The sequence below is a fragment of the Tachysurus vachellii genome, chromosome 9 (assembly GCF_030014155.1).
Source record: "Tachysurus vachellii isolate PV-2020 chromosome 9, HZAU_Pvac_v1, whole genome shotgun sequence".
Classification (NCBI taxonomy): domain Eukaryota; kingdom Metazoa; phylum Chordata; class Actinopteri; order Siluriformes; family Bagridae; genus Tachysurus; species Tachysurus vachellii.
The window spans coordinates 8,908,866-8,936,286 of NC_083468.1; the positions used below are offsets into that span (position 1 = coordinate 8,908,866).

General features: G+C 40.1%; 1 protein-coding gene and 1 pseudogene across 1 annotated transcript in view; one reads left to right on the top strand and one right to left on the bottom strand.

Annotated features, from left to right (window-relative positions):
* si (sucrase-isomaltase) overlaps nt 1-27,421 on the top strand; it is an 88,163-nt gene that overhangs the window by 38,198 nt on the left and 22,544 nt on the right. Inside the window, exons 18-29 of the mRNA XM_060877587.1 lie at nt 416-570; nt 1,124-1,208; nt 6,018-6,074; nt 9,124-9,248; nt 10,507-10,595; nt 11,947-11,996; nt 12,344-12,517; nt 21,033-21,182; nt 22,927-23,130; nt 23,333-23,487; nt 23,975-24,143; nt 27,305-27,401. Of these exons, the coding sequence (XP_060733570.1) occupies nt 416-570; nt 1,124-1,208; nt 6,018-6,074; nt 9,124-9,248; nt 10,507-10,595; nt 11,947-11,996; nt 12,344-12,517; nt 21,033-21,182; nt 22,927-23,130; nt 23,333-23,487; nt 23,975-24,143; nt 27,305-27,401 (1,510 nt within the window). The remainder of the gene's footprint in view (nt 1-415; nt 571-1,123; nt 1,209-6,017; nt 6,075-9,123; nt 9,249-10,506; nt 10,596-11,946; nt 11,997-12,343; nt 12,518-21,032; nt 21,183-22,926; nt 23,131-23,332; nt 23,488-23,974; nt 24,144-27,304; nt 27,402-27,421) is intronic.
* Nucleotides 793-888, bottom strand: LOC132851856 (U2 spliceosomal RNA; annotated as a pseudogene).

Consider the following 27,421-nt stretch of genomic DNA (forward strand, 5'->3'; position numbering starts at 1 on the left):
AATGTGGCCCCATATCAGTTCAATCCTCTGTACTTCTTTCATCTAAACTACTTTCTTGAAATTCTTGAAAGTAATGAAATTGAGGAAATGGGAATTTTTATATTAATAGCTTGCCTGCATACACCACCAAGGGGCAGGATACAGTCTTTTGTGGGGGGATCGGGCTCACTCTTTTTCTGATTTTTTTTATTTCTCTTTTTTGCGGTTTCTTTTTCTCCTGTTCTGATAATGTGTGTTGGCCCAACTGTGAGATTAAACCCCTGGTGAAATATTTTTAGTATACAAGCCTTTTCAGCATGGCAAGGTCTTGAATAATAATAATAATAATAATAATAATAATAATAATAATAATAATAATAATAATAATAATTATTATTATTATTATTATTATTATTATTTTTTTCCTTTTTTTAAGCCTCAAGATCCTGCAGCTTTCGGCGCTGACTCTATGCTGGTAAAAAGTTCCAAACACTACCTGAGCATCCGCTACACGCTCTTGCCATACCTCTACACACTCTTCTATAAAGCCTATGACAGTGGGGACACTGTGGTGAGACCTGTCATGCATGAGTGAGTTTACAACAATGATATGCTTCACTCTCACTACAAAGAAGATATGTAAATATCACTAAGTCTCTCTAAGTATCACTCTACTAATTAGTAGAATATGTTCTGAAGCAGTGAGACAGAAAGGGTGACACACATCTTAAGGAGTCTGTTAATTCAAGTCAAGAATTAATTTATTGTTATTTAAACCATATGTAGCTGACACAGTACACAGTAAAATGAAACAATGTTTCTCCAGGACCATGGTGCAACAAAAAACATCATAAAAACTAATAAGAACAGATACTACACTTGATCTTAGCCAAAAGGCCCAAAAGTGATCCAACATTGAGCCAACATCAGTTGTTAATATTGTATGGTGCACTGCAGACAGGAACATACTATACAAAATTGCTTTGGATTAACATGCTCTGCCATTTGCATTGAAAATACTTAAGATGTTTTAGAACCTGTTTGTAATTTAATTGCCTTGTATAATTAAATAAACTCATGCATTGGTAAAATTTGTGGTATTCTAAGTTTGCGAGTATAAAGTTTGCTTTGCATTTTGTTTCAGATTCTATTCAGACTCTGCAACATGGTCTGTGGATCGTCAATTTCTATGGGGAGCACATTTGCTTATCACACCTGTACTGGATCCGGTAAGATGCACACACACACACACACACACACACACACACACACATACAAAGCATATATCAGACTTATATGCATGCTCTCAATTGGAAAAACACTCTTCGATTGATCTTTTCGTATTTCACAATTCTCTGTCATCCTCATACACAAACACAGAGATCTCTGTCTGTTGTAGTCAATCATTTAATCATGGCCATGTTACTCTGCTCTCGTCTGTTCCATTTGCATGCATGATGGTGACCTCCATTGGGACTTGCTACAAAAATGTGAGAGATTTAGCTTTTCTTTCCATTTCCTTTCTTCTTTTCATCCTTTCTAATGAGAGCAGCGACCTCGTTGCAGTGAAATTAGAGCAACAGATAAATTGCGGTCATGTTCAAATGGATGATTAATTGCCAATTTAACACATTATATGAAATATATGTGAAATAGTTTTGATTCATAACACATCCTTGGGAAAGTAAAATGTGTTGAATTTTATGCTTAATAAAATGCAAAAATATGAGTAATCAAAAATTCAGAATTCTTAGTGGATCAATGGATGTTTAATTACCATCAGTTATCAAAAAACTGATAAGCATAAGTGATACAGTATCAAAAATACTGTAATTGAATATAATACAGGAAGTCTTTTAAGTAACTCAGGAAATTATTCATTTCAGGATGTTTAATAACATTTCCAGCTAATTTTATGTCTTGGGTCCCACATAACTGCAGTAACAACTGTACTGTATGTTTGCTATTTAAATGCAAGCTTTACATAATGACTCATTCTAATTTTCTAACAAAGGAAATTTGTTAGAAAATTAGAAAGGGCTTATCCTTCTACACAACTCTATGATTTTGTTATGTAAATAAATTGTTTAAGTTAGTGAGAGAACAGAGAGACTAGATAAAGCACTGTATTGTTTATGTTCAGGACAGTTATTCAAGTAAATTTGAACATTCCTATTAAAGCTGCTCCAATTAAAATGGGCACCCCTAATTCCTTTTCATCTTCAACTGATAAGCTGTCATATTGTAGCCAAATGTTGTATGCCTGCTCAAGGGACCTCAATGCTGTTTCAAGGCTGACTCTATGGGGAATGCATCTTTGAGGAACTTGTATCTGAAGCTGTGTGTGCACACATGCCAATGTAATAGCTCGGATAGGACATGTGATGAAGGAAAAACATTCCAGCAAGTCCAACTAAGGACATTTACATCACATTACTCCAGCTTCTATGCTTTCATGAAGTTCCCTGTGTATATTTGTGTCAATTGTTTATGCTGTCTGTCTAGACTAGGGAAAAAATTATAATATTTAAAAATCGATAGTGAGAGGCATTAGGGCAAGCAAGCATTTTAAGAAGTGTGTGCATCCGTGCCCCTGCTATATTACAGAGGAGGACACACACGTTCTTTGCATTGTTTGTTTGGGAAAGGAATATGCCTGGTCAACACTCGAGGGAGACAGCTGCAGGCATTGTGATAGGTTTCCTCTGCATAAGCTCTGATCCTGTTTGACTGTATTTTTTAGCTACAGTAAGTGTCTGTGCCTTGTGCTTCAAGTCCCTTGTCTGCTGAGGTGACACGACAGCTTTGATCATAAGGGTTTGCAGATTGACTTGGCGGAAGCAAGGTCCTAGCCTATCTCTTGCCCTCTCCCCTATGTCAGATCTCCTTATTTCAGATTTGGAAGCTCACATGGTGATTTCTCCTGACCCAGATGAGAGCATGATGCTATCATGATGGGCACTGAAGAGCTTGGTGTATGCTCAATGAGGAGCTTTTCAAATCTGATTTTAATCACAATAAGCCACAAAGCAAACGGCCCACGCTATGGGCCGTTCAATGGCTGCACTTGTTGAGAGGAAATTCTCTCACTTCTGAGGTAAGGGGCCCCTCCCAGATCAGGACTCTTTGTTGATCCCAACAAAGACAGAGGGTTGTGTCCAATTTTGGATCTGCAGGCTCTGAATTGGGGGGGCACGGTGGCTTAGTGGTTAGCACGTTCGCCTCACACCTCCAGGGTTGGGGGTTCGATTCCCGCCTCCGCCTTGTGTGTGTGGAGTTTGCATGTTCTCCCCGTGCCTCGGGGGTTTCCTCCGGGTACTCCGGTTTCCTCCCCCGGTCCAAAGACATGCATGGTAGGTTGATTGGCATCTCTGGAGAAATGGTCCCTAGTGTGTGATTGTGTGAGTGAATGAGAGTGTGTGTGTGTGTGTGTGTGCCCTGTGATGAGTTGGCACTCCATGCAGGGTGTATCCTGCCTTGATGCCCGATGACGCCTGAGATAGGCACAGGCTCCCCGTGACCCGAGGTAGTTCGGATAAGCGGTAGAAAATGAGTGAGTGAGTGAGGCTCTGAATTGTACTATGAAGACTTTCAAGTTCAAGATGCTCATGCTTATTGCATGGCAGTTCAGGGCCGAGAACTGGTTTGTGACAATAAACCTCAAAGATGCCTACAGTATTTTCACATAGGTATCCTACCAGAGCCCAGGAAGTTCCTCGGGTTTGCTTTTGGGGGTAAAGCTTGCCAGTATTGTGTTCTGTTTACTACTGTATGTACAGAGACATTCCCTGACATTGCAGGATCTCTAGGGCATCCATGTACTGAATTTCCTGGATGAATGGCATATTCTGCCCCAGTCAAAGGTTATGGTGGCCAGTCATCAGGAGATACTGGGCTTGCCCATATGAGGTCTCTAGTGCACAGTTTGAACCCAGAGAAGTCTGTGCTTTCTCCAACAACATTCCAACAAGATGCAGGCATGTCTGTCTTCCACAGGGGTGGCTTCCATCTTGTCAGCAGTGAAAGCTATTTGGCTAAACCAAAGCCTCTCTGTTGCCTAGATGCAAAGAGTGCTTGGCCTCATGGCAGCTGGAACCAACATTGTCCTATTGGTTCTTCTTCACATGAGGCCATTCCAGCTCTGGTTTAGGGTTGTGGGCTTTCATCCTTGCAGGCATCCCCTCAAGTTTATGAGGGTTATGCACCACAGGCTTTGTACCCTTCTTATGTGGAAAAGCCGGTCTTTTGGAAATGTCTTTTGAACCGCCATCCCTACCTTCCCTACGTGCTAGTGTGCACACCACACTGCAGTGGTTTCATATATCAATCATTAGGGCAGTCTGCATTTGCACTATTTGATCAGGTTGCAATAGCAAATTCTGCTCTGGGCAGAGACCAGGTTTCTTTCAATTAAAGTGATTTTCATCACAGGGCATGTAAATGGGGATACATACTGGGTCTGGTTCCATAGGGGGACCAGTTCCTAGAGGCAGGCCTCTCACTGGAGGTATAGAGTCTCCACCACCTCAGATGAGAGATGAGAGGTACCCATCGTATGCTATAAAGTGGAGGCTTTTCTGCTTCTGAAGTGTTCAGTGCTGTCAAGACCCAGTTCACTGCCTGGTGGGCACAGTGCTGGAGTTACTGCATCCTTATCTTTCTCAGGGCCTTTCCCTCTTTACTTTAAAAGATTTTGTGGCTGCTATTGCTGCAAATAACAAACCAGTCCTCGAGTCCTCCTTGGGTAAGCACACTGAGAGGTTTCTGACCCTGAAGATGGCTCTTCTCATAGCCTTGCCCTCCCTTAAAAGAGTGGGAGATCTGCAGGCCCTGTCAGTCACCTTGCCTGTCTAGAATTTGCCCCTGGCATGTCCAAGGCTATCCTGCACCCCAGGATGGGATATGTCCCAAAGGTGCCCAGGATGGCCGGTTATCCAGTCATCCTACAGGCCTACTGTCCTCCACCCTATGAGTCAGTGGAACAGGGGAAGCTGCACTTGCTTGCCCAGTAAGGGTGAACTTATGTCCACCGCTCAAGGTTGTGCTGTAAGTCCTCCTCCCTATTTGTCTGCTTTGGGAGCCTTAACAGGGGCAATCCAGTCTCCAAGCAGAACCTGGCGGACTGAGTATTAGAGGCCATTACACAGGTCTATGAGGTGTGTGGTGTTGCCTTGTCTCTGGGTTAAAGTTCACTCCACTAGAGGTATAGACTCATACAGTGCCCTGGCCATTAAATTATGTGTGCACACAGAGCTTCAGATAGGACTTCCTCAAATAAGTGTTCCCTGTTGCATCAGCTTTGATGCAGCATCTCCTTCCTTTCTCATGCAACCAATTTACAGAGGTAACCTTTTGTAGTTTTAACACTAGGGAGTGCAAGTTTATGTCATGAAAATATAAGCACTCTTGACCTGTCAAATTAACAAAACAGAATTATCTGATAATAAGTGTGCATAACTTTCATATCACACCACACTGTCATTGATTATTTTGCTAGTGTCTGTATTAGACTCTCAGCTTCAAGCCCTAGAACCCATAGGCCCTGATTAACTGTATGTGTAAAACTATTAATTTTGAACCTGCAGTGCACTTTCATATACCATGAGGTCTCTTTGAGAATATCACTTGACTATGCAAAATTGCTGAAGCCCATTTCTCTCATTTGAGGACTTTTTTATGTTTAAATACACTAAATCTGAATAATGAGTAATGAACAGGAAGCAGTGTCTTGAAGCAATCTGAATGCCTCTTAGAATTATAATTGCTGTTGTAAACTTCAAATAAATCACAACACTGCCAATTTATCTGATCATTGATGTGAATTTGTTCTCATAATTTGGGGTCTGTCAAATAATAAAGAATCAAATACTTGACAATTACTTGTAATACAAAATAGAGGTGTCTTGTTTGAAAAATACAATGTGGCATAAATAAATAAATAAATAAATATTATTGTTAATAAGTATATAATATTATTTGTTCACACATTACACCGGTCTTAGATTTTCATTTATTTATTTTATCATTTGCTGTTGCAGGGTGTGGACACAGCAAAAGCATACATTCCTGATGCAGTGTGGTACAACTACGAGACGGTATGACAGAATATCAGCCATGTTATTGTATTTTTTTATGTTTTTAATATGTTTTCAAAAGACACTAAAACTTTTCATGGCTCACTTTATGAAAACGTTTAATAGCTTAACACAGAATGGCATTGTCAGTGACTAATCACTGTATATCGAAATTCACAAAGGTGTGATTCTATCAAAAGCACACTTATCTTCTATATAAATGACATCCTGCGTTAAGTAAACTAACCCCATTCACATCTCCACTAAACTGTTTAAATAAATACATTTAGAGCATACATGAAAGAAAAAGAAAACGTTCACAAGTCCAGCTTTTCTAAGCTGTTCCAACACTTTTTGGATAATTGGATTAAAGAAGTCAACAGCACTATACATTATATGGAAACTAATTTATATTGTAAAGCGATGGCCATTTAGTACCCCAAAGTAGATTTTCTTATAACTATATAAAAGCTAAAAAGTTTTATTCATCGTTTTCCATAATAATATATGCCTACTGTAATGGAGAGTAGACGGAATCCATAAAAATCCTCTGGCATGGCAACAGGGGGTGCCGGATGACGTTCTTGCACCCATATTGACATTTATTTTTTATTTAATACTGAATGACCTACAGAGTACAAGTACCTGTAATAACTTACAGTATGTTTGTAAGGAACCTCAGGAAGCAGATGGGTTAGAAGCATAATACAGAGTTTAAAAACAAATAAATAATCCACAAGGCAGTACAATACAACGCAAGAGAAAAATCGAGTTGAGATAGCTGGCACAATAGCAAAAGTCAAGTTTCCTGTCAGTGAGGTAAACAGAGTGAAATCGCAAATCCAAATGGGTAAACAATGATATACTCATACAGTATGGTTTACAATGGTCTTGCACATTTCCGTCGAGTTGATTAAATCGATTGCTGTTTTGCACAATACATTACAATACCTCATATAACTGCTGCTATAATATTAATGTGTTCATTCCAGTATTTCTGCAATATAGAACATATAGTATTTACACTGGTCTGTGCAGATTTTGTGTATAGTCTTTTGTGTATTGTCTTTTGTCTTGCATTATTTGCACCAGGTTGCATAGATGCACTTTATGTGGATAGGACTAACTAAGCCCTTAGCGCTGTCTTTGAGTGTTGTCTCATTTCACTGTGTACTGCAATGGCTACATTTGGTTGAAATGGCAATAAAAGATTCTTGACTTCACTTGACTTCACTTGTATAAACAAATAGAATTCGGAACAATAGAAACCAAGGCTTGGCAAGTAGTTGAGAACTAGCAATATTTTGTGCTGATTGTTGGTGTGAGTGCAGTATAAAAGGGTAAAAACAGGAAGAGTCCTATGAGCTGTAGCACAGGTCAATACCATCTGCCGGTGGGGAGGTGATATAGCTAGCATGGCTGTCAAAAAAACCCTCATCTACAGTAGGAACACCTCCGGTTGTTCTCCTTCGTGGCCATCCCTGGGAACATGGTGCAGGTTTGTCAGGGTTATTCCTGTGGAATCCATCCATGAATGTGGAGTCTATGATGTCCTTAGACCCAAAAATAACCAGAGACCTTTTTTCTGCCATACCCCTCCCAGTAGAACAAGTACTGGAGCTGTCCTCTTCTCCAGTGGCAGTAATGGATAATGTGGATAACATAAGTGGGTGACCCTTTGATTTCTTTCAGGGGGGATATCAGGGTGATTATGGGCTGGTTTGAGGAGGAAAACATGGAAGGTGGATGAGATGTGGTAGTTGGTAGATAGTTGTAAGCGGTATATGACTGTGTTATTCGGCACACAATCTTGAAAGGACCAGTATATCTGGGACTGAGCTTAAGTCAGGTGTAGCAACTCACGCAGTGAGGTGAGACACGGACACAAAGTTGGGGAATAGGTGTGAAAAAGTGCTCTTTTATTTGTTTCAATGTGAGGTGCCACCATCACAAAGGGGTAATTTAAGTTTCAAGTCAAGAAGATTTTATTGTCATTTCCACTGTATATAGCTGACACAGTACATACTGAAATAAAAAAAGAAATGTTTCTCCAGGACCATGGTGCTAAATAAAACAACACAGAGCTAAGGAATTAAAGTAAGTTGTCCTAGCCACATCGCATCATGTGCAACCTATTGCAAACAGACAATACAAAACACTACAGGATAAGTACACAAAATCATGTCGACCAGTGTGCATATTGTATATTGTACAGTTCATTGTGCAAAAATACAAGAATCTGAACAAAGAGGTTCAAGTAAACATACAGTATATACACTTGCAAACATGTTCATTCAATGTTAATACAAAACTTTTACAGTTACTGTACTTAGTAGTCTGTATTTACAAATCCATAGTTTTGATGTTTACTTTTAAAACATTAGGTCACAGTTTATTATTAAAAACACTCAAATTAAATTACCTTCAGTATCATATTTTTATCTTAACTATCTAATGTGGTTTCAAATAAGGAATGTTAAAAAAGAGAGCTCTTGCTTTGAAGACATTTGCAACTTTGTTGTTTATCTTGTTATGGATAAGATCTCCCATAAATGTGAGATTAGTTAGAAACCATTTGCAGGGTCAAGACATTGTGAATACAGACCATAAATAATCATGCATTTTAACACACAAAAAGATATTAAGAGCTGGTCCAGCTTCTTGTTAGAGATTAATGAGCACTATTTATGCAATAAATAAAAAAAGCTTAAGCTCAAGCCTCGTCATGGCAGATCAAGATAGACTGTGTTGCTGTGTGTGTGTGTGTGTGTGTGTTACACTTTGCAGTTATAAGCTTAGCAATTGGATAGTTGGTGCATAGTGATCCTAGCTGTGATGGATTGATGAGAAGCTAAATAGTGAAAATAAAACAGTGCTCATGGAGTACTGTTGAAGTACATTGTATTCTGAATTGAAGTTCAACACCAGTTCAAAACAAGTTCAGTATAATTATTAATGTGATTTTGTTTAATTTAGAAGAAGAATACTTTAAAAACATGAAATTATATATATTATATATAATTTCATGTTTTTAAAGTACTCTAAAATGGTTTATTTTTTTATTTTACAGGAAGAGAAACTCAAGGAGCGTAAACAGCATGTTGATATGTATCTGCCTCTAGACAAGATGGGTGTTCACATTAGGGGCGGAGCCATTTTGCCAATCCAGAGACCTGCAGTCACTACAGTATATAGGTAACTCTGCATGCTGCCTATATATACACACACATTACACACATTATATTCTTAGCTGTTTTCTTATGGAGGAAATTTCATAGTGGTTACCAAGATGATGATGATGATTATGATCATTAATTGTTAGGCATCAAATGAAGAAGATACATGTATTAAGCTTCAAACTGATAAAAGATCGGTCTTATGTTAGAATATTTTAATTGTGACATGTAGGCTATTTAATTTTGTTTATTTAATTTAGAGTGTAATTTAAACATGTTTACCATCTACATCTGTTTAGTGCAAATATAATATATATTAACCCTGGAAATCACTGATAAACTGCTAATTCCACATATCTAACCTACAGTTTTTAAACATGTCAATCTGCAATATATTGTGGACAGTTATTCTCCACAGAAATCATAACCTGCAAATAACATATACAGATATGTATACTTTTATATATTTTTTATTATTTGTGGTATATTATGAGTTTGTTGTGCACTGTTTATTGTGCACTTGTGACCTATTAATTCTACTACCCTTCACTGCTGTTATGGCTGATAATCAAAAGAGGTAGAAATGGCAACTGTGTCAGGATGATGTTTGAATTCTGGCTCTGGCAGTTCCTTAACCTCACCTTACCTACCCCTGCTACAATCACAGATCATAACGGGCCTCAAAAAGTGATTTGCGGAGTATTTATTTTTGTATTCCTGCACACACAGTTATTTTTCTTTGTACCTGCATGCAATGTGTTCAATATGCATCAAAACGAAATTAGACAGGTGCATAAATTTGGGCACACTTGCCATTTTGTTGATTTGAATACCTGTAACTACTTAGCACTGATTAATTAGAACACACAATTGTATTATGCCCAATTTTATTTTGATGCATATTGCGCATTTTCTGTTAATCCAATAAACCTCATTTCACTACTGAAATATTACTGTGGCCTTCAGTTATTTGATAGATCAAAATGAAATTGCTGATCCAAACACCCAAATATTTATAAATGAAAATCTTGGAAATTTTCAGGGGTTCCAAAACCTTTGCATACAACTGTATAAACTCATTATTAGTAGCAGATGCTAAGGGTGCTGATAATGAGCATGATGTCTCTTTGTCTCAAACTTCATATTTGAGTGAAAGTAAAAACCACCCGCTGGCATGCTGAACTTACAACACTGTACTTCTAAGGCACGCCTATCCACTCTCTCTTATGTAGTTCCTAGTAAAAGTAGTCTGATGATGAAAGCATGTGTTCCTGCAGTCGGCGTTCTCCTATGGGTCTGATCATTGCACTTGATGACAACAACCAAGCATCAGGCGAGCTATTTTGGGACGATGGAGATTCTCGAGGTAATAAATAAATAAATAAATAAAATAAATAAATAAAGTTAGGATTTACTCTCTTTTTATCTGTGTGGAGGTGTGTTTGTATGCAAATTATATAGTCTCTAATGATTTCCTAATCAGTGTCATTGCTGTGTAGAGTATATCTATGTTGTTATCGGCTGAAGAGGGATTAATTATTTTATTTCATTATAACAAATACATGTAATACTATTGATAACAGTGAGAGTAAGAAGGCATGATTGTAAGAGATGCAGAGGAATGTAATGGATTATTTGTTTCTGAGTAGGGAAAAGGAAAAAGGTGTGCGTGTGTGTCTACTTTTTTGAGGAAGTGTACGAGAGTTCTGTGTGTATACACAATATATAGAGACATTTTGTATCTGATTACTTGAATATTGCTTAGCTTTTAGAACAAACATTTGATAGAAGAGTTACATTATTTCTGCACCAAGAAGAAAGGACACAAAGTGTACAAAAAATTTAAACAAAAGGTAAATCATGTCAGACCTTTCCCCACCCTTAGTGTGATATAACAGGCAACAAAATTCAAGTGAAGAATGAAAAAGAAAGAAAGAAAGAAAGAAACAAAGAAAGAAAGAAAGAACTTAATTTGTTAAAGCAGCATTTTATTGTAAAACAGCACTCATCATTTTGGGTCACTATACAGTCAACCCCAGTTTTAGCTGACAGAGAAGCAGCTCCATGATGCTGACACCTCCCTGCTCTAAATCCCTAAATCTTTGAAATATGCCCATAAAGTTCTACTTGAATCTTATCAAACCATAACATGTTACATCACATAGTTTGGGGTGATTTAAGTATAGTGTATAGTAAGTAGAAATAACTGACACTTTCAGGGAGTAACCAGTACTTGGCAGATATTTCTGCAAGTCCCTTATAATGTCAGCATAGATCTTAAATCCCAGTGCCACTTAGCTCCCACTGCTAAAGCCTTAAGCAAGGTCCTTAACGCTCAACTGCGCAGGTATATTAAAAATTAGATAAAATATAAATCACTCTGGATAACGGCATTCCAAATTGCCAGAAATGTAAATGAACTCAAGAAGCACAACGACAACTTTTATGCATCACACTTGCTCAACTTTTATGCTCTCTCACTGTCCCTGTCCCCAACAACTGCCTCTGTCTAGCAGTTGCTGCATCCAGGCTCACTGTTCCAAATTCTGTTCAAGTGTTCTGTTTTATTCTCTGTATAACAACATTTAACTCAATGAGTGTAATAACAGAGCAATGTAAGTAAATTGACATGTGATTGTATTACTGATTACAGCACATATATCACTCTATTGCCCTGTGATCTTTGTGTATGCGAACTCTCTCTCTCTCCATCTCAGATACTGTTTCATCTGGGGCCTACATCCATTACCAGTTCTCTGTTGCCCAAGTAGGTTTTCTAAACATGTTGTATTCCATTGTCCCATGTTGTCCCTTTGTTATTTAGCATTATTCGTATTCTTATTGTTTACAGTTTAAATTTTAGAGACAGATTGACAGATTTAGACAGATTGTGTGAATGTTTCCAAAAATCTAAGAAAAGGCTACTTCTTGCAGTCCATTACAAATCATATTTCTTCAACTATGAAGAAATATCTAATTTATAATATTATATAATAATATGAATAGAGTGTATAATATGAATATAAATAGACCACAGTCACAGTGAATTTATTCTGATTTACAAAATCCAACATACAGTGTGTGGGGTTTAAAAAAAAAATGTGTTTCTTTTAGGGATTACTGATCATGCAGGTTATCCATAATGGCTATGTTGATCCAAACAATCTGGTATTTGAGAACATCACTGTTTTAGGACTTAACATCCCCCCCAAGACTGTGACCATTAATGACAATTACATGGTCACTACAGTGCCGGATTACAACATTCAATATGACTCAGTGAAGAAGGTAAGTGTGTTTTTGCTTATACACTAAAAGGTAGCCACTGTAATCAGTTCAGTCAGGACCACTTGAGTCAAAATAAAGACAATTCTTTGACATATTTAAATTTTTAATTTGCAAGCTTAGAAAATTTACATTTGGCGGTATGGCTCTGTTCTGAATTCCCCATCCTTTTCATGAGCTCCATGAAAGCTAGTCAGGGAACAGCAGCAGCTTCGTGGGGGGGACAATCTCCCATTTAACTGGGAAAGCAGTAAGTAACAAAATCCCCCCCCAAACAGACCATACCAGGCAATCCTCCCTGGCTCTTCCTGCTAACTGAAGAGACAGCAGAGGATTAAAGCAAGCATTTCACTAGCCAAACTTATTAGTAAAACACCAACAGAGCAGAGGACATGTTATTATCAGGCACGGAAAGCAGTTCCTTTGCCATTTACTAGCAACCACTGACCATTAAAACCCCGCCAAAACCAACGGAAGGTGCAGCGTCTGTATACGATTCAAGGCCTCAGAAGACTCAAGGAGGAGAGCTAGCAGCAGCAGAGGAGGAGAACTAGCAGCAGCAGAGGAGGAGAGCTAGCAGCAGAGCTAGCTCAATCACAAACAGAACACGAGAAACCAAGCGCCTCCTCCCTGAATATCCCCCTAGTAGCCATCCCTCTAGGATCCATCCGACAACCCGAGAAAGGAGACTTCCAAAAGGCCCCACAAGAAATCCAGTCTTAACTTCCTTTCCCAACAAAGAATCGACAATTTCAGGTTCTTTAACAGCAGAAAGCAAATTATTATAGGCCAACTAATGAGTAGGCAACCAAGACACTCCTGCGAAAACCTTGGATAAGTCCAGCTATTAAATAATTGAAGAAGCAGCGGTTAGGATGCTTCTATTTTTAAAGAGAAAAAAAAAAAAAAAAAAAAAAAACACAAGCAGAGCCAGTAGCCATCGGTGATCAATCCACCAGGTCACTATCTTTCGCTGGACACTGCTGCAGAGCTTCTACAAGGAGGAGAGAAGCTTTTCATTTCATTGCTGGATAGCATTTAACCATTGTCAAGTTAAGAAGTTAGACCATTTTTCAGTAAATATTTCCTGCATAACATAACAGCCTAGCGAGTCCTAACATAACATATCATAACGCCTAGCAAGGCATGGCATAACCGCCTAGCAGGGCAAAGCATAACCAGAGAGTCCTAACACAACGCAACATAATGCCCAGCAAGGCATGGCATAAAGTATCACAACAGCCCAGCAAGGCATAACCCAGCGTAAAGCAACAACAGCCCAGCAAGGCACAGCACAACGCAAAATCATGCTTAGCAAGGCACTGCATAACGCATCACTACAGCCCAGCAAGGCACAGCACCAAGCATCACAACAGCCAACGAGGCATAAAAACAGTGCAACGCAACACGGCCCAGCACAACATAACGTGACATAGCCCAGCAAGGCATAGCGCAACGTAACCCAACACAGTCCAGCGAAGCACAGCACAACGCCTAGCAAGGCATGGCATAACGTACCATTACAGCCTATGGAGGCATAGCATAACGCAGCAAACACCTATCGAGACACAGCAGAACGCATCATACAGCCTAGGGAGGCATAGCACAACTCAACATAACGCCCAGCAAGGCACAACGCATCATAACAGCCAAACAAGGCACAGCATAACATAAAATGCATAGCAAGGCACGGCCTAACGTATCACAACAGCCTAGCGAGGCACAGCACAACGTAATGCCTAGCAGGCATGGCCTAACGTATCATAACAGCCTAGCGAGGCACAGCACGACGCATCACCACAGCCCAGCGAGGTACAACATAGTGCAATGTAACCTACATGGCCTAGCAAGGCATAGCGTAATGCAAAACAACATAGCCTAGCAAGGCACAGCTCAACATACCATAACACATCCCAGGGAGGCATAGCACAACGTATCACCACAGCTTAGCGAGGCCCAACATAACGTAACGTTACCCAACACGGCCTAGCAAGGCACAGCCCAATGCAACGCAACACAGCATAGCCCAACACAGCCTAGCGAGGCATAACATGGCGCAATGTAACCTACCATGGCCTAGCAAGGCATAGCATAATGCAACACAACATAGCCTAGCAAGGCACAGCACAACGCATCAAAACAGCCTATCGAGGCACAACATAGCATAACGTAACATAACACGGCCTAGCAAGGCACAGCAAAATGCAACGCAACACAACATAGCCCAGCAAGGCACAGCACCAAAACACAGCCTAGCGAGGCATAGCATAATGTATCATAACAGTCAACGAGGCCTACCATGGCTTAACGTAACATGGCCTAGCGAGGCGTAGCATAACGTAACCCAACATAGCTTAGCAGGGCATAGCATGACGTAACCTAACGTAGCTTAGCAGGGCATAGCATGACGTAACCTAACATAGCCTAAAGAGGCATAGCATGACGTAACCTAACATAGCCTAACGAGGCATAGCACAACGTACCCTAACATAGCTTAGCAGGGCATAGCACAATGTAACCTAACCTAGCTTAGCAGGGCATAGCATAACGTAACCCAACATAGCCTAACGAGGCATAGCATAATGTAACCCAACATAGCCTAATGAGGCATAGCACAACGTACCCTAACATAGCTTAGCAGGGCATAGCACAACGTAACCCAACATAGCCTAACGAGGCATAGTATAATGTAACCCAACATAGCCTAACGAGGCATAGCACAACGTACCCTAACATAGCTTAGCAGGGCATAGCATAACGTAACCTTACATAGCCTAGCAGGGCATGGCATAATGTAACCTTACATAGCCTAGCAGGGCATGGCATAATGTAACCTTACATAGCCTAGCAGGGCATGGCATAACGTAACCTTACATAGCCTAGCAGGGCATGGCATAACGTAACCTAACCTGGCCAAGGTAAGCCTAGCTAGCATAACATAACATAGCATAACCTAGCATAACATAAGCTGGCTTAGCAAGGCATATCGAGGCATGCATTACCTAGCATGAAGCAATCTAGCCTAGTATAGCAAGCATGGCATGACCCATGATGACGAGCAATGCAAAAGCATAGCATAACCTTATCTTATAACATAGCGTAACATACAATATAACTTGGCATAGCATAACATACATATCATAGCGAAGCATAGCCTAACGTAGTGTAGCATAACAGACTGTACACCGCTCCAGCCCTAAGGTCGCATCCGGCTCAACAAACACACCATTATACACGAACATGCGCACCATATCGATTTACCGTAAAGTCAAAGCGTCTTCAAAACGTCACCTTCGGCTCAAGTATACTAATAGTAATCACGACCTCTTATAGTTCCATATCGTGAACACAAAAGAAGATAGCTTGCGGTTTAAACTCCAAATAGCAGCCGAGTTTAAATCACAGTTGCAGCAATGCAGAGGAAACAACCAAGCAGACAGACTGAAAAAAAGCATTTAAATAGGGCGCCCTGCTGAAAGGGACCAATAGGAATCAGATCAGCTGATGGGCGGGGTTAGAAAATTGACATCAGCTGATAGCCGAGCTTGACTATGTGGCCTGCCTGAACTGACACTGAACGCTATATTTCTGCATAGGAACTTCCTGTTAATACTACAACAACAACAACAATAATAATAATAATAATAATAATGATAATGATAATAATAATAATTATTATCATTATCATTATTATTATTAAAAATTGCATATGTGTATATCCATATCGACTAAGCAAATAGGTAAGAGCGTTCCTTTGGATAATTACTGCAATGGTTCCCTTTCGAGGGAGCTCGGTTTTTCCCTTTATCTTGCCCTCTCCCCTGACACTGTTCACTCGGGTTCGGTTTTGGAAGCTCAGGTGGAGATTTCCCCCTGAGGCGCTCGATGCGGGTGGGGAGGGGCTTTCCCTCTCTGATCTGCCGACGCAGTCAGTTTTGTTCGAGGATCTCCTTGAGGTGATGACACACGATGTGTCTAAATTGAATTTAGATTGGCCCACTGTGCTTTTGCCACGGAGAGGCACATGTGGCTCAACTTAATGGGAAGACAAGGATAAGTCTTTTAACCAGGTTGCTCCGATTTTACCACAGGGATTGTTCGGTGATGCAGTGAGTGCTGTTGTCGAAAGGCATAAGGAGGTGAAATGCCAGTCAGTGGTGTTCAGGGAGTTTATCACTCACAGCGGCAAGCAGCCCTGGCCATATTCCTGCCGCACCCAACCCCCTCCTGCTCACTCAGAGCAGTAATAAGGGCAAGAGTGGCAGTCTGTGCCCCCCATCTAAGACTAGGGAGGCAGGTCAGCATGCCCAGGCCCAGGCCCATCAGGAGGGGGGACCATAGGTCTGTCATCTCTGCCAGGCGGGCTAAGAAGGGATCCTGATACCCGAGGGCTGGGGTTTCTAGGAGCATGCTTTTCAGGAAGGCTCTCCCTACTGCCCGCCTGCCATCTCCAGCGCTTTGGGGAGCAGTAGGGTCTTTCACCTGGTGCTGTTTCAGGGCACCCGGGAGATCTGCATGAGTTTGACACCACTCTCAGACAACCAGGCAGTGTGGGAACTTCTGCCAGGTGTGTCTCAGTGGGTCCTGGATAGACGCAGTAAAAGGATGTGTTTCAGGGTGTGTTGCCCATGATCATTGGCAAACACCAGGTGGCATTCCTTCAAGAGGAACTTCTCTCACTTCTGAGAAAAGGGGCCATAGAACTTGTTCCCCTCCCAGAGCGGGACTCCGGCTTTTAGAGCCGTTATTTCATTGTTCCCAAAGAGGACAGTGGGCTGCATCAGATTTTGGACTTGTGGTTTCTGAACTGTACTCTGAAGACTTACAAGTTCAAGATGTTAACACTAAAGGTTATTGTGACCACCTGTGTTTGGTTCACAGACCTACAGTATTCTCCCTCCTGGATGGCACTCCCTGGGAGGTTCCCATCAGGAAGGATCTCCTCTCTCAGGCACAGGGGCAATCCTACACCCCTGCCCCCAGATGTGGAAGCTCTGGGTCTGGCCACTGGGGGGGAACAGTTCCTAGAGGCAGGCCTCTCATCTGAGGTGACAGAGACTCTATTAAATGCTATGGCTCCCTCCACTAGAAAGCTGTATGCTCTAAAGTGGAGGCTTTTTCGCCTCTAGTGCGATGAACGCTGTCAGGATCCAGGTCACTGCCTGGTCGATAGAGTGCTTGAGTTCCTGCAATCTTGCTTTTCTCTGTGCCTGTCCCCATCTATTTTTAAGGTGTATATGGCTGCCTTAGCTGCGTACCACAAACCTGTCCTTGGGGCCACCTTGGGTAGGTCTCCCTGCAGATTGTTCCTTCCTTCCTGGGACCTTTCTGTGGTCCTGGAGGGGCTGCTGGAAGCCCCCTTTGAGCCCATTTAGTCAAACTCTGAGATGTTTCTGACCCTGAAGATGGCTCTGCTCCTAGCCTTGGCATCTCTCAAAAAAGGACAGAATATGTCCCTATGGTGTCCAGGATGGCTGGGTAGTGGAGGCCATTATTCAGGCCTATGAAGCATCTTGTCTTGCCTTGCCGCTAGAGTTCAGTACTCACTCAACTAGGGGTATTGCCTTGTCCAGTGCCTTAGCCAGGGGTGTTCCCCTTGAAGATATCAGGTTCTACAACCTGAACCTAGACCCCACTCCAGGGTCCCAGGTCTTGCAGGGCTATTGATGTTCTGTTCTTAGTCTGCTCCGCATCCCCACCATGAAACATGGTGGTGGCAGCATCATGTTGTGAGGATGCTTTTCTTCAGCAGGGACAGGAAAGCTGGTCAGAGTTGATGGGAAGATGGATGGAGCCAAATACAGGGCAATCTTAGATGAAAACCTGTTAGAGGCAAAAGACTTGAGACTGGGGAAGAGGTTCAACGTCCAGCAAGACAATGTCCCTAAACATACAGTCAGAGCTACAATGGAGTGGTTTAGATCAAAGCATATTCATGTGTTAGAATAACCCAGTCAAAGTCCAGAGCTAAATCCAATTGAGAATCTGTGGTGAGACTTGAAAATCAGTGTTCACAGACGCTCGCCATCCAATCTGACTGATCTTGAGCTATTTTGCAAAGAAGAATGGGTAAAAATCTCATTCTCTAGATGTGCAAAGCTGGTAGAGACATACCCCAAAAGACTTGCAGCTGTAATTGCAGCGAAAGGTGGTTCTACAATGTATTGACAATGTGGGGCTGAATACAAATGCCCGCCACACTTTTCAGAAATTTATTATTAAAAATAAAATTTGGACACCATTTATCATTTTCCTTACACTTCACAAATATTGAATGACCAGATTTTTCCATCATTTCTTTTTCTTTTCTGATGGCACAGGCATATTCCAAGATGACAAAGCTCAAATTGTAAAAGAGCAACATTTTTAGACATGGACTGGCCACCATAGACCCCACTTTTAAATCTTTTTGCTGGAGAAGACTTATATTGTCTTATTCTAAAGGTGAAATTGGTCAGACTCTCCTATCATCAGTATAAGATCATGGCATGCTGTAATCAAAGATCAAAGCAAAATTATATACACACACACATTATATATATATATATATATATATATATATATATATATATATATATATATATATATATATATCACATTGTTTATCACACTCCGTCCAGGGTGTATCCTGCCTTGATGCCCAATGACGCCTGAGATAGGCACAGGCTCCCCGTGACCCGAGGTAGCTCGGATAAGTGGTAGAAGATGAGTGAGAGAGAGAGTGACATCGTTTATCACATATATTTACGGCAGACATCCAGAGTGACGGTGGATGTGGGATTTAAACTAACACCAACACCGTAACCACTAGTCTACCACGTCCCACTCATATACTGTTGTGTACCAACATTAACACAGCATTTCCCAAAGTCACGTTTTATCGGAGATACAAGCTTTATGACTTGGGAGCAGGGAGATACGAGATTATGCAGTCATTGATAAGAATGGGCCAGCAGTGTTCAATAAAGTCTGCGGTCACGTTGAGCCTTTTGACAAGAGACAAGGCTTCAATAGTTAACCGAAGCTAATGACTGTAGTTACATACATCTTCCTAAACTCTATTTTAATGGTTTAAGAGCTATAAGTGATGCAATACAAAATACAATAAGCTGATTAGGCTGTCTAATAGGTGGAAATTAGTCTAATCTGCTTGCAAACTTACCTTCGTGGCTCGCGGGTTTCTTTCTGCACGGAAGCAAAACAGGTATCGATTGTTAACAAAACAGGCCTACTCAAATGTATGTAACCTAACTATTTTCTATATATTATATTAGAAACATTTTAAAACGTCAATGAACATGTATAATTGTCGTAATGAGGCAAAGGCGAGTGAGGATCCAAATGCAGTCAAACATTTAATGATCAAAAAACAAGAAACAGGAAAACCAAGAAACAGGAAAACAGACAGACAGGCAAAACTAGGCAGAAACAGAGCTAACAGGAAACAGAAACATAGACAACGACTAGCAACAGGGAAGTGAACAAACAGTGTATATATAGCCGACAGGAACCAATCACAAAGCAGAGACAATGAGTAACTATGACAACACACAAGAGGGAATCAATGAGTTCAATGAGTGTCATTCCTTCAATCGAAACAGATGGATTTTTTTTTACCTTTAAATTAAATACTAATCCTAGAGGTTCACATATTTTTGCCTTTCACTAATATATATAATATTGGAATGTTTTCCTGAATAAAAAATATTATATATTTGTCTGATTTGTAGGGGGGCATGGTGGCTTAGTGGTTAGCACGTTCGCCTCACACCTCCAGGGTTGGGGGTTCGATTCCCGCCTCCGCCTTGTGTGTGTGGAGTTTGCATGTTCTCCCCGTGCCTCGGGGGTTTCCTCCGGGTACTCCGGTTTCCTCCCCCGGTCCAAAGACATGCATGGTAGGTTGATTGGCATCTCTGGAAAATTGTCCCTAGTGTGTGATTGCGTGAGTGAATGAGAGTGTGTGTGTGCCCTGCGATGGGTTGGCACTCCGTCCAGGGTGTATCCTGCCTTGATGCCCGATGACGCCTGAGATAGGCACAGGCTCCCCGTGACCCGAGGTAGTTCGGATAAGCGGTAGAAGATGAATGAATGAATGTCTGATTTGTTTGATTAGGTTCACTTTGTTTTGATGATGTTTTGGGTCATATTTATGCTGATATTGTAACGCCGGGAAACAGAGCGGACCCAAACGCAGGATAGCATAAATCAAAATAGGGTTTAATAACTGAAAACATGAAACAGGACGCAGACTAGACAGGACAAATCACAGTACAAATCACAGTAGATGCCGCGCTGCACGAAGCAATGCGGCACAGTTAAATACAAGAAGACAATGACACAATAAGGATCAGGTGTGATGACAGGGAGGAGCAGACGAAGGCGGGGCAGACACGTGACGAGAAACATAAACAGATGCACGTGGCCAGAGTCCAGGCAAAGTCCTTACAGATATATATAAATATATGCTGCTTGATTGGCCTGTGAGATTTGTGTATAAAAGTGGGGATCATTTTTGTAGGTGCTACAACTGAAAAATCTAAAACTACAGTTGGGGAAAAGTTACACACTCACCTGGGATTCCATTGTTGAAAGCTTAGAGCGATTTGACTGCTATCCTGGGGAATCAGTCTCTGAAGAATCCTGCTCAGAAAGAGGCTGCATCTGGCAGGTAAGTGGACATCGAATTTGACAGCGATTTAAAGGAAAATTTCCAGCCTAGATGGTTTGCATATAGAGTATTTATAAATAATGTGTGATATTCAAGTGTGTTAAACATTTTATACAATTCTAAATTGATGTCATTAATTTTAACATGTTTCATAGATGTAATAGTCTGCCTTTGCTTTGGTTATCAGTGTCAGGGAAATCGTATATATATATATAGTGATGTGAAAAACTGTTGGCCCCCTTTCTGATGTTTGTCACACAATGTCTCATCATCAAGCAAATTTAAATATTAGTCACAGTTAACACAAATAAACACAACATGCAGTTTTTAAATGAAGGTTTTTATTATTAAGGGAAAACAAAATTCTAACCTACATGGCCCTGTGTGGCACTTAGCAGCAAGAACTGCAATAAAGCGTTTGCGATAACTTGAGTCTGTTACAGGGCTGTGGAGAAATTTTGGTCCACTCATCTTTGCAGAACTGTTGTAATTCAGCCACATTGGAGGGTTTTCGAGCATGAACCGCCTTTTTAATGCCGTGCCACATCATCTCAATAAGATTCAGGTCAGGACTTTGACTAGGCCACTCCAAAGTCTTCATTTTGTTTTTTTGGATCATTGTCCTGCTGCAAAACCTAAGTCTGATTCAGCTTGAAGTCCGGAACAGATGGCCGCACATTGTCCTTAAGGATTTTTTGGTAGACAGCAGAATTCATGATTTTATTTATCACAGGTCCTGTAGCAGCGAAAACAGCCCCAAACTATCACACTACCGCCACCATATTTTACTGTTGGTATGATGTTCTTTTTCTGAAATGCAGTGATACTTTTACACCAGATAGGACACACACCTTCCAAAAAGTTCAACTGTTGTCTTGTCAGTCCACAGAGTATTTTCCCAAATGTCTTGGGGATCATCAAGATATTTTCTGGCAAAACTGAGACGAGGCTTTATGTTGTTTTTGCTTAACAGCATCTTGAAACTCTGCCATGCAGGCCATTTTTGCCCAGTCTCTTTCTTATGGTGGAGTTTTGAACACTGACCATAACTGAGTCAAGTGAGGCCTGCAGTTCTTTGGATCTTGTGGTGGGGTCTATTGTGAAATCTTGGATGAGTTGTCGCTGCGCTCTTGGGATAATATTGGTCGGCCGGCCACTCCTGGGAAGGTTTACCACTGTTCCATGCTTTCGCCATTTGTGGATAATAGCTCTCAATGTGGTTTGCTGGAGTCCCAAAGCTTTAGAAATGGCTTTATAACCTTTTTCAGACTGATTTCTTTTTCCAGACAATTACTTTCTTTCTCATTTGTTCCTGAATTTATTTTGATCTCAGCATTATGTGTAGCTTTTGAGGATCTTTTGGTTTACTTCACTTTGTCAGTCAGGTCTTATTTAAGTGATTTCTTGATTGCAAACAGGTGTGGCAGTAATCAGGCCTGGATGTGGCAAGAGAAATTGAACTCAGGTGTGATGAACCTCAGTTAAGTTATGTAACTTTAATATTATTTAATATTTGCATTTGCTTGATGATCTGACACATTAAAGTGTGACCAACATGCAAAAAAATTATTTTTCACACCACCACTGTGTATGTGTGATTATATATATAATATACAATACATTATGAGAAATTTTCTGAATGCTAAGGTGCAACACATACATAAAAAATATATGTATTCATTAGGTTATAATTTGAAGATATTAAGCTATCATAATCCATCTTTCCCTCTGTATTTGTCTCTAGCCCTCAAATCTGAATGGTGTGCCTTGGTGCTATTTCCCCACGGATTATGGCTATATCGCCGAGCCTGCAGAGGAAATGGAAGGTGGATGGAACTTTACAATCAAGCGAAATAATAAATACCCGGTTCCACGTATTTCATCCAGAGACATAGACACCCTCGGAGTTGAAATCATATATCTGAGTGGCCACTCCTTACGGTTTAAGGTACAGACCCCTATGGCTGAGAGAGCTTGGACTGTGGCAGGACATGAATTAGGTTGTAGTTTATAGTGTTGTTAATTTACAAAGTATGAAAAAATAAATTAAGAGGTAAATGAAATAACGAATAGAAAATAAAAACTATCACACAACTAAATTTAAATAAATTAATTAATCTGACTGGTTGGTCATTGTTTGTTTCCTGCAGATCTTTGATCCGGCTAATAAACGTTATGAAGTTCCTGTTCCTCTTGATTTACCATCCACCCCAGAGGTAAAGGATGATATGAGGATGTACACAGTAAATATCACACAGCAACCTTTTGGTATTCAGGTGGTCAGGAAAAGCACAGGAACCGTCATGTGAGTTTATAGCTCAACAATTTTAATCCAAAATGTGTGATTACATCAGTGAAGTGTGATCAATATCAGTGGTTTTAATTGAAAGGTGTGTGTATAAAATGATGCAAACATGGAGAAATAAATGCTGCAAGCTAACTGATTCAGAGATGATAAAAAATTATATGAAATATTACGCCTTTCAAGTGAGCTAAATCGTGTCTTGCATGCTTGCCTTTAATTGCCATAAATGTTCAATTTCAGGAAGTACAAAATATACTGCAGAGCAAGGAGAATATATTTAGTAATATCTAGTTATAATTTTTTAAGAAATTTTAGAGTTGTATTTCTTAAGTGTTATTTTTACTATATTATAAAAATTAAGAAACAATAAATTAATAAGCTTCCCAAGGATCTTATAAGACACATTTTGATAATCGTATAGAAATGATCATAATTCATAATACGTTAAAGCAAATTTATTTTATTCTGTTTTTGTCTTTTACTGAAGATGGAATTCATCTCTTCCTGGCTTCACTTTCTCTGACATGTTCATACAAATCTCAACTCTACTTCCTTCACAATATATATTTGGATTTGGAGAAACGGAACATACAAGTTTCAGACATGACATGAACTGGCACACATGGGGCATGTTCAGTAAGGATGAACCTCCAGGCGTGAGTAAATTAAGCAGAACTGTACAGAATTTACACATAGAGATACTTCACATATACTCCTTCTGTCTCTCTCCCTCCAGCTCTCTTGTGCACATGCTCAAACACATACACATACACAATCAACGCAAATGATACTAACATCAAGAGAGTTTCCTGTCCTTTGCAATTCTCATAGGGACCGATGCTATGCTAGAAATAGTATTTATAGTATGTTAGAAATAGATATTGGTCTGCGACACACAGACCAATATCTACTGTTTGATTCCCACCACCCACTGCATTACACATTAGGAGTCATGAGAGCCTACACCACAGGGCAAAAAGAATCCCCACCTCAACAGAAGCCAAAAAGAAAGAAAATAATCCAAAACCAGCCCTCAAAGCATGTGGATACCTTAAGTGGGCTTTTAACAGGAGAGCTTCTAGCAGAAGGACAACAGACTGAACTGAGACCCAGAACCAACGGAAAACCTTTGTCATCCCTCATATGGCCAGAGTATCTGAGAAACTTTAAAGGGTTTTTGGAAGCACCAAATACATGTTTATAGAAGAGTGTTCAGAGCTCTACATTCGGGAGACAAAACTTCCACTACGTATTAATGCCCCAGGAGCAGGGAAGTGAGAATCCATTAGCAGAGTTTTAATGAAAATCCAAAACAATCCACCACATTATCCAAAAGCGGCGTCAGTATACAGAGCAAGAAAATCAACAAAGATGATCAGAATAAACTAATAAACAAATCCATATCACAACGGCAGCAAAATCATTATCAAAATATACCAGCAAAGGTCATACACATGGCAAACAAACAATCAGAATGCAAAAGGCTTCATATGTAGGTTAACTAACAAAACTTCACAGCAAGTGTCAGCATATATACAGTTCTAAAACCCAGAAATGCCCCAATGATGCTCAATACTGGGATTCAGCATTGACCCAGGATCTTTCCTCAGGGCCATATCCCTCCCAGTCCACAAGGTAATTAAGTTGGCCTCTTCATCACCTAGATTCCTGGAGGGAATTGCATGGATGTATAAGTCGTAGATTCCTCGTGGTTGGCCACACCATTTGGTCAAAGTGGATCTGGGGTTGACGTAACTTCTGGGATAAGCTTGCAGGTGTTGCCTCAAACTCTCCCTCTGGAGGCGCACATGGGCACTTTCCCACTCAGCTTGGCTCCGTGCATCCAGTAATTTATGGAAAGGAAACTTAGACGGATCTCCTAACCAAGGGAATAATGGTGTTTTGATACCCGAGTGTCACAGTCTGAAACTATATCCTCTGGGAGGCTCGATGTTGTCCATCAAGAAAACACTGGAGGAGTGAACACAAGCTCAGGGGGCCAAATACCTGTTCCAGGTGATCACTGACCAAAAAAAGCTCAGACACATCCGAAGTGCTAAACGTCTAAACACAAGGCAGATGTTACACAGAAGAAGCAATACCTCAGAACCAGAATCAGCTGTGTACCTGTATTTGAAGGACAAATGGCACACATTTGAGCATGATACGGAACACGTCTTGGTCACATTCCCTCATTGTTACTCCTAATACTGCAATATACTCTAAACTCCTAATCTCATTCCCTGGGTTTTTTACATCCTACCCAACTCCTCAACTTCTCCTTGTTTTCTTAAGGAGGCTATCCAGTGATGGGGGATCCTTGACCCCGGAATTTACAAATATGTGGAATATCGCCAACTTCCCTCATACTGAAAAAGCTGCTTGAAATAGTAGTAAATTGTTTAAATCTAACAAGAAAGAAGCCCAGTTGATATGACTCAACCTCTAAGTAGTCATACCTGCAAGACTGAGAATCTTCACAGAGACATGAATCAAAACAAATGTGTGAAAAAGTGAATTAAAAGAGAACAAAGCAAATATAGAAGCAACATAAACAGAATTAATCTTGCACATCAGACGTGAGGCAACAGAGTGGGAAGCAGGAAAACATAACAAACTGTATATATGTATACACTGTATAAAGGTACTAAAGACATTTATTTGTGAGTATCACCCCAAGGGCAAGCAAATCACCAGGGAAAGGTGCAATGACTAATAACTGAGTTGAATATACTGTAATTCAAACATTATAAAAAAAGCTTTATGTATTTGTTTCTTCATGTAAGGTAGCAATATAGCAAGTTGTCTGTATCATTGTCAAAAATATAATGCCAAAGACAACAAAATATCGGTCTCATTACACAAATAAACTGACAAAATCAATCAATATCATACACAAAATATATTTAGAATGATATTTTCTATTGATATTTAGTTTGAATTTCTTTTGTTAAACAATACTGAGTCACCATTTACACATGCACATTTAAATGACACCCTTAAGTAAAAATCCTGAGACTATTTCCATGAAAATATGAATGGTAATGAAGCATGGCTGTTGGTTTGAGGCCAGTTGGGTTTGGACATAAATGTGCACATACTTTTATTCATGCTTTTTTGAGAATCATTATCAGAGTCAATTGCAGTGGTCAGAATTCATAATAATAAGATGTAATTAGCTATGGTAAATCCTTTTGCAGAATTCAAATGGCCAAGGGAATCTGAAAAACAGGAAAACACAGAACCTTAAAAAACATGTCCTTGTTGCTGAGAGTTTCCAAATAAAAATCTGTTGTATACAATTACAATAAAGCATCATAGCTTACCACAGACTGGGAAGGAATAAAAAGGAATAAAACAAAGTCCGACCTGGATCATGACAGAAATATTATTTGTCACTGAAAAGCATTATACTTAAATTATATACCACTGTGTCCTCAGAGGGTCAATTTAAATCCAAAGTTTTGATAGCTGTGAATCCATCGATCCTTGCTTGATAGTTGTGAATCCATCAGGGCGACGATAATTCATTCAGAACATCTAAATTCAGATATTACCATTTACAGATATTACCCTTTAAAGGCAAATATAGAAAACTATGAACTACATGTAAAGCAAATGATAGAGACAGAGAATATGAGTTCATTTCAAGTGTTCTATTGCACTAATGGAAAAACTCTAAAGTCTGTCTTTACTCTTAGTAAGAGCTTATAATTATCTGACAGTTGAGGAAATGTGGAGATGCTATCAATTGATTGTTTGCAGAAAATAATATTGACAGTTTCAGTCTTATATTTACTTTTTTCACATTTTGAAGTATAAGAAGAACTGTTATGGCGTTCATCCCTTCTACATGGGCCTGGAGCCGAGTGCTCATGCTCATGGAGTCTTGCTACTCAACAGCAATGCCATGGGTGAGAACACACACACACAC